The sequence below is a fragment of the Mus pahari genome, chromosome 14, assembly GCF_900095145.1.
Source record: "Mus pahari chromosome 14, PAHARI_EIJ_v1.1, whole genome shotgun sequence".
In the NCBI taxonomy this organism is placed as follows: Eukaryota; Metazoa; Chordata; class Mammalia; order Rodentia; family Muridae; genus Mus; species Mus pahari.
Genome location: NC_034603.1, coordinates 57,067,412 through 57,081,059, shown reverse-complemented (window position 1 = coordinate 57,081,059; position 13,648 = coordinate 57,067,412). Strand labels below are relative to the sequence as shown.

Here is a 13,648-nt window from a genome sequence, read left to right as displayed (position 1 = left end):
AAAGGAAAGGAAAGGAAAGGAAAGGAAAGGAAAGGAAAGGAAAGGAAAGGAAAGGAAAGGAAAGGAAAGGAAAGGAAAGGAAAGGAAAGGAAAGAAAGAGAGAAAGAACTCTGTAACTGTCTAGGGTTACAAAGGAGATTGGTGGCATTAACCCATATGCTCTTGAGATCAAAACAGGAGCCAGTACTGAACAAGCAGATGTGCAGAAGAGGAAAGAGAGTGATGTGGGCACAGGAGTGGATTGTTCTGAGCTGTACTTCAGCAACTGTGGTCAGTCCAGCTAACAGTCAGGATGCTGGCTGCTCGTTCTTTATGTCCATATAAAAATACACATTGGTCGCCTACCATGTGCCAGACGCTGTTTTGAGTACTCGGGAGATAGCAAAAAAGAGTGAAGTCTCCACTCTTATTGAATTTAGTCTAGAAGGGATGGCAAGGAAAATAGAAATAGAATAGCAGACCATTAAAACTCCAGTGTATGATACAAAACAACTGTGATGAGGGCAGACGGAAGATGGTGAATTTTAGGATGCTTGGCAGAGACCCACCTGAGACGGTGACATCTTAATCCACCACAGGACAAGGCAAAAATCTGAACTTGGAGTTTCCTAAGCAGCAAAATAGCAAAAGGCTTCAAGGTGGGTTGGAAGGAAGGTGGAGTGCCTGGGCCAGCTTGAATAAAAGGATGGATAGGAAGAGATGAGGTGGCCCCTGGGAAGCCATCCCAGGTAGCAGGCTGAAGGTCCCACCACTAAGTTTGGATCTTTTCAGCTTGTGTCAGAAAGGCACTAGAAACCATAAGTAAGAATCAATGGGATCTGAATTTCTCATAAAATTAAATCTCACCATTGTATGAAGAAAACATATAGGGAAAATATGAAAAGCAGGGAGTTTAGGAAGATAATAAAAAAGAAGCTAAATTTTCAGGATTGGATGCTTTAAGGTTTCAAGATGCTATTTACCAAAAAAAAAAAAAAAAAGGAAAAATAGAAAATAGAGAGATGGGAGGAATATAAGCAATAACTGGGCATATTAAATATGAATGGCTTTGACTATTTCCACAAAAATAAACATTCGGGGAAAAAAGCACAATATAGAGATGTCTACCACACTGGAAAGACAATCAGGTTAATAATACAGATTTAAGATGCTGTTGGTCCATGGATTGTGTCTGAAACTATAAAAATGCATAAGATCCCTTAGAAAGTATATGTAAGCCATGGAGAGAAACCCTATGGAAGGCGCCCGTGGCATGAATCAACAGGATGTCTTGGATTAAGGAGGAACAACCATGGACAAGATATTTAAAAGAAAAACAAAACAAAGCAGAAAACAGTGCCACAAAAATGAAAGCGGATCAAAGGGTGGAGAAAAGTTAAATAAAACAACTGTACACTTGCTGTTCCTTTGCTCTTTTCAACAAGGAAGCCATCAACAGCCTTGACAAGAACAGTTTGTGACAGAAAAGAGGAAGATACATCACTAGTCCAGGGGTAATTGGGAGGGGACAAAGTAGGACCAGAAAGAAAGTCTCAGCTGTGAAAGAGAAGACAAAAGAAAGGCAGCAAGTACCAGAGACTCGTAAGGCAGTTCCACTGTTTCTAGAATCCCACAGACTTTTCAATTCTATTTCCACCTTCGTTGCTCATCTGCTCTCTCTGTTCCCAGAATTCCCAGTGTTTAATCTTCTAGCCATGGGCTCCCAAGTGGGCTCCTCCTAGTCCTTATGAGGGTGGCCTCCTCTATGCCCTAGAAATGCCAGACTCTCACGTTGGCCTAAGGATGGATTACACACACTCCCTGCTGGGAGGAGCTGCCCAATTGCGTTTGGATTTTATTATTAACAACTGAAAATGTGAGTGATCATCGGTCTGTTCCTTAAAACATAATTCTCTCTAGGGTCCATTTATTTCTCTGAAGCCAAAATTCCTTGGGCTGTGAAACACAGAGACGTGGAAAGCAGCAAGAGGCAAATAGAACCTATTGACAAGAACACACTGTGGAGCATTAGGGGAAAACACTGTCCTATCTCCACCAAAAACAAAAGCATAGATTCTATTCAGAGCAATGGGATCTGCCCGGTATCGTGTCCTCTTCGTAAGTGTGAGCACTTTGAGTTGTTCGGCAATCCCCTCTGAAGAGGGAAAACCCAATGGAGACAAACAGCCCCCCTTAACTGAGTTATTCACAGCACAAAATCCTCAGCACAATTTCATTCTCTGTGGGTAAACTCCCTCCACTTCTAGGGCGCCTGCTGGGAATGGAGAGCCTATCACAGACATCACCCCCCAGTGCCAACCCAAGATTCTGTCATAGTTGTTGAGTATGTTGGATTTGTTTGTGCAACTCTGTTTAGCAGGAGAACAGGGAATAGAACTCTAGCTTCCCAGTTCCGGGTGGCTTTCAAAACAGAAAGAATTCCTCTGAGTTGATTAAAATGAAGCATCTCCCAAGGGGCCCAAGGCAGAATGTTGGCTCCAAGAAAAGGCAAAAGGCGGTCCATGGCAAGGGGAGGGCGATGTGCTCCATCCCATGGGCATTCTCTCCCACCCGTTTTCTGTGGGGACAGTGTCACTCCCCAACACTGATGGCTTCTCCTCATGACACATCGGTGAAGCAATGGAGGGAAGGTCGGTGTTGTTTTCTTCAAATGTCTTTGAATATCATCCCATTCTTCCAAATGTGAAACTTCCTGATAACCTTTCCCCCAAAGAGGTCAGGAACAATATGGCATAACGCAGATGGTCCCTTGAGGCACTCTTTCTCTTGGGAAATTTAAAAAAAAAAAAAAAAAAAAAAAAGAACAAAACTACCAAAGGCTTGATAAGTCAACACTTTTTTTTTTTAACTTATAAATTATTTCGGTTCTGTTAAACACATGGAAATAGATCCAGTAAGGCACGTATATGCATATGCATATATATGAATAGTGCTATATTCCACATGGATATAGAACTTAGGGAAATCTGACCTGATGTTCCTTTCTTTGACCACTAACAACACTACTACCTCCCACCTTTAAGGAAAAAAAGCAGTAACTTTAAACTAAGGATCCTTTCCAGAAATGTCAGCTCCCCCATACACCCTCAAGACCCACAGCAACTCCGCTGTGCTGTTGTCGGCCTTACCCCCAGAGACCAGGACTTGCAACATGCATCCCAACAGCAGGAAAACCAAGCTTCCTACTCCAGCACTAACAGTATGGTTGGACCTTCATCCAGCTCCTCCCAGATCAGAGAGGAAGCTCAGATTCTCCCAACGCTGGCCTGCCCAGGGCCCTCCAAGAGCGAGCATGGAGCACCACCAGACTGGGGAACATAAGCTTGGAAGGGTGCCTACCATGACTAAGACCGGGAGCACATGGCCTGGATCCGGGGAGGGAAGCTGCACTCTGCATTCTCTTGCTGGAGGAGAGGAAGCAGCAGTGGCCTAAGTCCTTAGAAATTCTCCTGGAGGCCCTGGATGTACCCTGGAGAGACTCTCTGAGCCTGCTCTTGGAGGGCTATACCACTCTAAGTAAGAGATTCCATTTTGTCTTCTAATAAATAACCCAACAGTCCTGTAAGTCAAATATTAAGATCCAGTCCTACCAGAATACCGTTTCCTAAGAGCCGGGTCATGGACCAACAAGATACCTAAGACTCCATTCTCTGGTTCTTTTACACCTCCTTCCTGGGCTGCTGCAGTTATAACTGAGTCTTCTCTTGATTTACTTCTTACTTGTCATGCTGTAGGAGTCATATAGTAAGTTATATAATTTACTAACTCACTGTTTAATCTAGTTATTAAATACGGTATTGAACACCATGAAGGGAAGCATTGCTCTTCCCGATCATCGAAGGAATCCTCTCAGCGGAGTCCTGAAGTAGATCTGAATAGTCATTTACAGTCTTAAGTAATAACCTTCACCCCTCAGTGATACTGATACCTTCTGTCCATAGGGTACTTAAAGTGTCTTTTAAAGTCTATCTCATCTGCATAGCACCCATGGATGGTAAGCGGCCCACCAACCTCTAGGCTACAGACAGGGTTCAGACAAGCTAACTAATTTGTTTAAAACTGTATCCACAATAAGAAACAAGACAAGCCTTTAGCCAAGGTTTGACTCGTTTTTTTTATCAACTGTTCTTTCTGCGTATGTGGGTGGACTCCTGGTTCTGATGTCACCAGTGACAGAGAAATGATATGAGCAGTTGTCGTCGTGAATTTCTATGGCAAGCCAGGCAAATTAGATCTTTCCACGTTGTTTCTGGAGTGTTGCTTTCCAGAGACGTTCAGCCCCACTCCTTTGTACACCCAGATTTCCACACATATTCGTCTCACCACGGCTCAGTGTACTTCCACACAAGAGGCTAAAACAAGGGTGATAAGACACAGTCTGATGATGGCGAGAGCCCGTGCTCTGCTCAGCGCCCATGTTCCGATTAGAGGACCTGGGACATGCGGAAGACTCGGTGTACCCTTTCACTTACCTTGTTCCTCTCCTTCCTTCGCTGACTGAAGTTAAAACTTTACTAAACAGAGATAAGAAAGATGGTGTGCATGCACTCTATAGAGTCTACAGTCCAAAGAAGGAGAGAAATATGAGAGAGTGGATTGTTTATAATGAAACTTGGGGAGTGCAGTAACACAGATATAAATAAAATCCTCGGAAAGCTAAGAGAACTGAGCAGCTAATGCCACCTGGGGAAGCTGGCATGGGCTCTCCCTAGAGACCAGAGCTTCAAATTGTGGCCGGTGACTGGCAATTCACATCGGCTTCTCTGAAGTTACATTCTATACCCTTCGTCTTCTCTAAACAATAACTTTCTATTTGCAGACTTGCAGAGAGCCAGAGTTCAGTTCCCAGCACCCACCTAAGCTGGCTCATAACCTAAACTTTCAGCTCCAGGGAATCCAATGCCCTTGTCCATCCTCAACCGGCACCTGCACGTACATACATATAAAATAATAAATAAGTCTTTTTTAAGTACAAATTGCTTTAGTCAAATACTCGAATCGTTAACTAGAAGGAGAAAGACACTGTCAGGCTCCTCAGGAAGTCCCCTTGTTACAGGTATTTTATTGTATGTTTCTAGTGGATTGACTCATGCCACACCCCAAAAATATGTCCAAGTGTTAACCTTTGCAGCCTGGAATTGTGGCCATATTCATTTTAAAAAATATCTTGCAGATACAACTAATGATATTAAGATGAGATCATTCTGAATTATCTGGGCCCTTAACCCAGTATCAAGAGTCTTCATAAGAAACAGAAGACAACAGACCCTGAAGAAAAGCTATGAGACAATAAAAAATATAAAAGAACACTACCAGAAGCCAGAAGAAGCAAGGAGCTGGTATTTCCCCATTAAGATCTGCCAGAAGGAATGTGGTCCTGCTAACATGCTGAGGTTGAACTTGGCCTTCCAGAGCTATGGGAGACACACCTGTATTTTCTAAAGCCATCAGGGCCGAATTTGCTATAGCTCTGACAGGGAACCCAAATCCAATGCCTAGGCTCCCTTGCCAGGGACTTAACTAAGATAAGTCTGTGTCAGTCACTTAGATGAACCAGATCCCTGCCACCAGAATGCATCCAGAGGAAATCAAGGGACATTCTTGGGTGGATATCAGTCTCTGGAGAAGTATGAATCTATATTTGGGTACCGATTCTTGCCGTTAATCAGCTATATAAGATACAAAATTTTAATAAGCTTAAGCTTCAGTATTTTCATTGGCAAAATGAGGACAAAGCAAGCACTCGATAATGCTGTTCAGCATCTTGACATTACAGATGACTCACGGTAAGGAAATACCAGATAGTGTTCTCCTATTTGTCTGGGACGCTCTTCCCTAGAACTTCCCTGAGATAGACACAAGCACATCATAACAGCTCCACTAACCAGAGAGGTGGGGAGGGAAATTCAACTAAAGCCAATTACTAATTCTTTGCATGGATCTGATTTCAAACCCAGTTTCAGCTCTTCAGTTAACCTTTCTTCTGACTCCTAAGGCAACTATCCTAGCCATCACCACAAAGGAGTAAAAATCATAGGTTCCTGTTTCTTTCAGCGCCTGATTTTCCCCTATTAAAGATCAGAGAGAGAGAGCTGTCTAAACTTAAAAAAAAAAAAAAAAAAAACCCTTGGCTGAGGATACAGCTCACCTAATATGTACAAGATTCCATGTTCAATCCCCAACATTCCCCCCCCCCAAAAAAAGAAAAAAGACAGAGGAAGATCATTCAAGATCATTCAATTTAAGCCTTTATTCTAGCCTCTTCTTTTAACACATCCACATGCACACCCACACCACCCATACACACACACACACACACACACACACACAATCTCTTTACATTTATTGTCTTCTTTCATAATCATTTGTCTCTGAGAACAATGTCTTCTTCCGTCCCCGAAAGCACCAACACCAACAGTGATTCTCCCAACCCTGACCCACCCCCTTTTTATAGTCAACAGCCTCACCAACCCTCATCTTCATCCGCCTCCTCTCCAGCGGGACTTTCTTCCACACACCCACATGCACCTTCCCTCAACCTTACTACCACAGCATGCCCCTCCAGTTAATCTCCTGGATACTCTTGCCATCTCCTCAGACTCATCTTGTCCCAGATCAAATTCACCCTCCTCCCTGCTGCCCGACCTAAGCTAGGGCTGCAATATAACGAACTAGTTTTCCTGGTTTACCGTGGCTTCCTTTGCAGACATCATGAACGCGGGCATCGCAAATGTTCTCCTATTTGTCTGGGATACTCTTCCCTAGAACTTCCCTGACCACCAAGATCTCATGCAGATTCACACATAGATGCAGAGGGATGCAGGCCCTGACCATCTAATCAAAACAAAACAAACAAACAAAAAATGTAGCCTTTTGACAAAACTCTCTGTGTTAGCCTTTCATGGTCTCATTGCTCTCCCAGCCCCCACCCTGCCCTTGGTGACCTACAGTCTGTTCTTCATGTCTTCTAGCAAAGACATTACACATATGGAATTCTTTCTTTTTAACTGATTAAAAAGTATTCCATATTATGGGTGTGCCACAATTTAGCCATTCATTCATTCATTGAAGGACATAATGGAAGTTTATAGTTTTTACTACCAAAAAGGCTATTATGAAGATTTGTGTACGAACAACACTTAATTTAAAAAAAGAAAAGAAAAGAAAAGAACACCCTTGTAAGTGTGCAACCTCAGTATTGACCCTTCCATTGTGGCCTTGGACCTCCCAATTACATTCCTGCTCCCCATATTCTACACTTGATCTTAACCAAAAGGCTGAGAAGCGATGCTCCCCATATTCTAATTAGATGGATTTATTTGTACTGTTTTCATTTTTCCCATTTATAATCCTGTCATCATTACTAGTATATCAATTACAAAAGCCTGCCTTGAATCACTGTTAGATGGTAGATAAAGAAATAAATTAATATAGAAAAGGAATAGACATTGAGGGAAGAAAATAAATAAAAGATGGTTTATTAACTTTATCCCAATAAAATGTTATCCCTTTTCTCCTATAAACCTGCATCTTATTTGCTATACTCCTTTTATAAAGGCTATGTTCTGCCACAGTCCCATGAATGCATATAACTTGCCAAATACTTCCACCAAAACAATAAACTCCCTGGAAACTCCCTGACTTTTTAGAAATTTTAGGTTCACTTGAGTACCAAGTACAAATGTTCCACAACCTTTGGTGGAGTTAAGTTCCAATAAGCCCATCATAAACAAAAAAAAAATTAATCAATGTCTTAGTGAAGGTCTGTATTCCTGCACAAACATCATGACCAAGAAGCAAGTTGGGGAGAGGAGAGGGTTTATTCATCTTACACTTCCACATTGCTGTTCACCACCAAAGAAATCAGGACAGGAACTCACACAGGTCAGGAACTTGGAGGCAGGAACTGATACAGAAGCCATGGAGGGCTGTTACTTACTGGCTAGTTTCTCCTAGTGTGATCAGCTTGCTTTCTTATAGAACCCAGGACTGCCAGCCCAGATATGGCATCCACCCACAGTGGGCCCTCCCGTCCATGATCACTAATTGAGAAAATGCCCTACAGCTGGATTTCATGGAGGCATTTCCTCAAGGGAGGCTCCTTTCTCTGTGATAACTCCAGCCTGTATCAAGTTAATGCACAAAACCAGCCAGTACACTCAAATAGCATTTAATGCACCTAACTTACTAGTGGGTGTACAAGTCACCTCTAGTTAGGGTGGGAGACAAAGAAAGCATGCGCGTGCGCACGCGCGCGCGCACACACACACACACACACACACACGTGCACACACACAAACACACACACACACACACACACACACCACAAGTGTGAAATAAGCAAATAAGGGTTGGGAGAGGGGAAATGGAAAAAATTCTAAGTAGCTACGGAGTCTCTAACACAAAAAGCCCTGATACTGACTCCTTAGCAAAATAAACTTTACCTTTGTATTTCTCAGTGCTCTTGTAATAGCCACATCTAACTTTCCACCAAGAACAGCCTAATAGGGTAACCTTGTGGTTTTATTTTGTTAATTCCTGCTGTATTTTGTAATCAGTAAGTGAATCCTGAGTATGGACTCCCTTGCAGAAGTCTACGAGTAAACTGTTATCCTTTTCTGAGTGCTTCTGTGCCTGTAAGTCTTCCTATGACAGCATCCTCAGCCACAAGATGATGTCTAGTTTTTCACTGCTATAAATCATGCTGCAGTAAACAACTTCTAAAACGCCTCCATGTGTACATGGTGACAATTTCTCAAACAGATAGCTAAAAGAAAAAGACTTGTGAGGATAAATGATACACATGTTTTTCTCAGGTTCTGCCAAATTTCAGTCCAAAGAACTGGACCAATTTAGATTCCTCATCATTATATGAGAGTTCTTGATTATTTCCTGCACATCAATTACACACAATATTCTCTCTCTCCTTCCCCCTCCCCCTTCCCCTCCCCTCTCCCTCCCCTCCCCCTCCTTAACTTCTTCTTCCTCCCCCTCCCTGTTCCTCTCTGTAATCTGATGGGGAAAACTGCCTCTCTGTTCAGCTCTGCTCTATGAACTGCTATCTGAATTGAAACTAGCATAGTAATGTGTGTTAGCCATTTGTATAAGTTACTCTTCCCAAGTGTTGGTCTTTATCTTTTGCTTTCATTGTCTTCTGACTTACAGTTCTTTATACAAAGTAGATTTTAACTTTTTTGTTACAATGATATTATTCTTTTCTTACAACCTACCACTTACTATCTTTGCTTGTAGTGTCATTTGTTTTATAAAGCACTTCTGTCAAATTCATCAACTACTTCTTTAGAGTTCTAGGGTGTGTCTTATTTCAAAAGACCCCCCCCACACACACACACAGAGACAATATTGCCAATACATTATTTTCTAATATTCTGGGATTTTGTTATTATATTTAACCATATGGAATTTATTTCTATGTATGGAATGTGGTAGGACTCTTATTTATTTTATTAAAAGGATAGTGAATTGTTGCAGCACTCTATATTGGATAACCTATTTCACTCTCTAATTTGAAATGTTATCTTTGCCACATTATCACAAATTTACAGCTGCTTTCAGGCTTTTCATTCTACATATCTATCCACCCGTTTAGACACTAGCACTGTAAAGTCTGATGGTTAGCCATCTCTTCCCTATTGTAACTTTTTTAAGTTGATTATTCTCAGAAATCTCTTCTAGACAAAATTTCAAAACAATTTATTGAATTCTATTTTAAAATACCATGAAAACTTTTTATTAGAATTGCTTTAAATTTCCAATGTCTTGTAAGAAGTAGGCTATTCAGTATATAGTGCTGTGACAATTGGCTATCCTTTCAGAAAAATAAATAGGAGTCCTGTTTATTATACACTCCATATATAGAAATAAATTCCATATGGTTAAATTCAGTAAACAAATCCCAGAATATTAGAAAGCAATACATTTGTAAGTCTGTATGCCAAGGCCTTTCTAGCTGAGACATACACTTAGAAAGAGATGGTTGATATATTTGGCATAAATGTTTTTTAAAATGTTTTCAGAATTAGCATGTACATCATTCACCAAGCAGCTACTGTGGGTTTAGCACTATGGGAAACCCAATGGACATTAGACATCACTTGCTATCAAAAATGTATGACATCATTGAGGAAAAAGATACAAACAGCTATTGCATGAAATGACAAACATAGAACCAATTCTTAGCTCACTCAAGACTATTATGTTTACCTTGAGATGGTTTCTGCCTCACTTTTTGTTGTTTCTTTCTTCTTTTGGCCTTTTTCTTGTCTTTTTTTTTTTTAATGTCAATATAGTGAATGTTTATATTTATAATCACTAGCTTTTAGTCTCCCCAAGTAAGTTCCAATATCATCATCACTTACAGATAAAGAAACTGAAGTTCAAAGAAGGAATTTCTCCAAGGTCACAGAAAGAGGTACAGGGCAACTAGGATTTGAAACCAGATCTCGCATCTTCGGCCATCAATGTCTCCTTCCTTCCCCCTTTTAAATTGCTGCTCTTTTGACAAATGTAAAACTTGTCTCTGAAACTAGAACAGAGCATGAATAACAGCCAGCTTTGATTCCTCTTCATCCTCTCTAAAGACAGATACCAGAAAAGAACCATAGAATGAATGTGTGGGGAACGAGAGAATGCCCCCCCCCAACTACTGTCCAGACATGACCTATCCAGGATTTCCTTGACCTTTAAACTAAGACAAGAGCTTTCTACATAAGCTGTAGAGTCCCGTGTTCCGTGAAAATGTGCTGCTCTTAGTCCAGATCTTAAGAATTTCAAAATGTGACCAAAGAACAAAGTTGAGTGCTTTTCCAAGCAAAGGTTGAACCTACTTAAGCTTATGAAAAAGACAGTTACTAACAGTCATCTTTCTAACATCTGTCCCTGGCTTTGCAGAGTCACAGCCCTGCTCGGATGAAGAAGGCTGCTCAGAAGTCTTCCTCCCCACAGACAGTGACTATGACTCCAGCGATGCCCTGAGCCCACGAGACCTGGACCTGGTTTACCTGTCATCACATGACATTGCTCAGCAGGCCCTCAGCGGCCTCAGTGGCAGCGCCCCAGATGTCCTACAGGTGCATGACATGAAGGCCTCCATGGGACCTGGCCAGGACCCTCAGGGCCCAGTGCAGGGTCCTGACACCGACCACTCATGTGTCGAGTTTCTCCACAGCCTGACCCTCACGGGCTTGGCACCCAAGAACCACGCCAAGATGGTGCCAGGCACACGGCCGCCGCTGGGCTTCCTGGGCAAGCGGAAGCCAGGCAAGCACCAGCACTATGGTGGTTTCAGCCGCCACCACCGCTGGCTGCGCATGCACAGCGAGACGCAGTCGCTGTCACTCTCCGAAGGTGTTTACACCCAGCACCTGTCTCAGGCCTGCGGCCTGGCTGAAGATCCTGGGGAGACAGAGGGGCCTGGACCTGTGGTGGATGGGCCCCGAGGCCTGCCTCTGGCCCATGCGGCCAGCCTCCCCGAGGAGAGTAGGAGCTGCCTCCGAGACCCAAGGCGGCCACTGCAGAGAGTCTATGTGGAACCCTGTTCTGACACACTCGCAGGCCAGGATCCAAAGCTGTGGACCAGTTTGAGCCCTACCCCTCCTGCAGGTCGCAGCAGCCTCCCAAGCTCCACTAGTTCAGAGATGAGTCCAGACCCCACATCTCCAGTTTCAGAAATACTAAGTAGTGTGCTTTAGGGTGGCCCACACCGGCTATCTATTTGTCCCCCGCTATTCTTTGCATTTCTTCAGCATAGCCCCATCCTCCCCCCTCTGTGTCCTCACCTATTTCAAAGTATTGAAAGTCAGAACGCTAAAGGTTACACGTACAAGGCTTTTTATTTTTTTCCCAAAGTGGGCGACAGGAGGAGGGGAGGGGTTCCCACCGGGGTCCCACCCACCTCACCCTAGAAAATGTATGGAGTCTGAGACCCGTGATTCAAAATCCATAACTCCTTCGATGGCACCTATGGCTGAGATAGGCCAGCCCAACACGGACAGGTAATTCTGCAATTTTCTGGTAATATCAACCGTGGGCCAAGAGTTCTTGAGTGAGTTTGTGGCTGATGAAGGAGTTCAGTGAGTGAAAATAAGAATAACAGTCACTCCGTCAAATCCAAACTTTCAGAAGCTGCAGCCCATGTGGCACCTCAAGAGCAAAGATTCAAGTAGACTTGCTGCTGGGTTTTCTTTCAACGAAACCAGGATATTCTAAACTGCGAGGTCCTCGGGATTCCTCAGGTCCAAGTCTATCCTGGTTTAGTGGGTCTTGGAAAGGTTTTTTTTTCTTCTTCTTCTTCACTGAGTGTTGTGTGGAGAACACCAGGAACAAAAGTGGAGGGCTCTTCTTTTCTAGCCCTGTTTTTCCGAGATAGAATAGGGCAGGAAGCAGCCTTCCAGGCAGTCTCCGATCCCATTCAGTCCTGACGATGAGTAGTAAAGTATTCCAGCGAGCAAGGGGGTAGCTGGGTTAAGGAGAGCCTGAATTACAGCAACGAAAAGGGGGAAGAGAAGAGGACAAAAGTCCCTTTTCTTTACAGCAAACCAAATGAGTCCGTGACAGCCGCACCATTTAGAAGGGCAGTGGATTCACGATATTAATGATATTAAACCGATCCGTTATTGAACAAGAAAGTGTCTAGCAGATGCGGTGATGTAGGGATGGGTTCCCCTAAGCACCAGAGGCACATCATTCACCCATCACCCCTCATCCTCAAGACTGCTCAGGGCTGGGGTGGCTTCCCTCTGCTTTCCCCCTGTTCCTCGAGTGAGTTCTTGCCCTATGATGGCAGCATGGGAAGTTTCCAACCCATAGTTTACACCAAGCATGTGACCTGAAGATCCTGATTTCCCCATGCTACCTCTTCCCTGAATTTCTCAAAAGTGAGAAACTCAACCAGAAATCACACTGCATATTCAAGAAAGGCACAGTTCTCCGAAAGCCAAGACCCATTCAGTCCACCACCATTCTCAATGGTCTTTTTCTGCATAACAGGCCTTTCAATTTGTTCAGCAAATTCTGACTTACTAAACCCAACCACATTAAATAAAATCCTACTCATTTATACTAGGATTAGTAGGTTAATTTTTCATTTTCCATGAGAAACAGAAGCACATCCATGGAATGAATGATGTGCAAGACTTAATTGAATGAGCATGCTTAACTCAAATGAAAATGTTATTTGCTAACAATGTTCCCATGCAGAATAGTAATGTTATAGCCTCAATAATTACCTATTTGTTCAAAGAAACGGGTTCACACCTGAGCTCACTTTGAAAAATTGTGAACCCACTTTAAATGAATGCATTGTGGGGGAAATGACTGTGTTCTTTAACTCCCAGTTTTGTATTGATTCATTTTGATGACATAAACATTTTGATAACAGATACATGGGGAATTTAGAGTACCTATGATTTTTGTTTTTGTTTTATTTTGGAGATGATAAATGTGACCTTTTACTCTTTTCAAATACAGTCTAAGAGGCTCTTGAGGAAACTTCCCTGTCCAAACTCTCTTTTTCAGTTTTTCCAATCTCCTTTACCCAAACCTGAGATATCCATCTCCCATCCTTCGTGAAGATCCTTAAAAATCATGGAATGTGGCTCTCCCACATCTTTTTATGTTCTAAGCTGGT

At 42.7% G+C, this 13,648-nt stretch overlaps 1 protein-coding gene across 3 annotated transcripts in view; it reads left to right on the top strand.

Moving 5' to 3' along the window:
- Ankfn1 (ankyrin repeat and fibronectin type III domain containing 1) overlaps positions 1-13,105 on the top strand; it is a 308,072-nt gene extending 294,967 nt beyond the window's left edge. For 2 of the 3 annotated variants that reach the window (XM_021213428.2, XM_029546191.1), the window contains one exon: positions 10,912-13,105. In XM_021213428.2, coding sequence (XP_021069087.1) covers positions 10,912-11,711 — 800 coding nt within the window. In that variant the 3' untranslated portion in view covers positions 11,712-13,105. The remainder of the gene's footprint in view (positions 1-10,911) is intronic. The other variant, XM_029546190.1, reaches the window with a different exon arrangement.
- Positions 13,106-13,648: the final 543 nt, after the last annotated feature.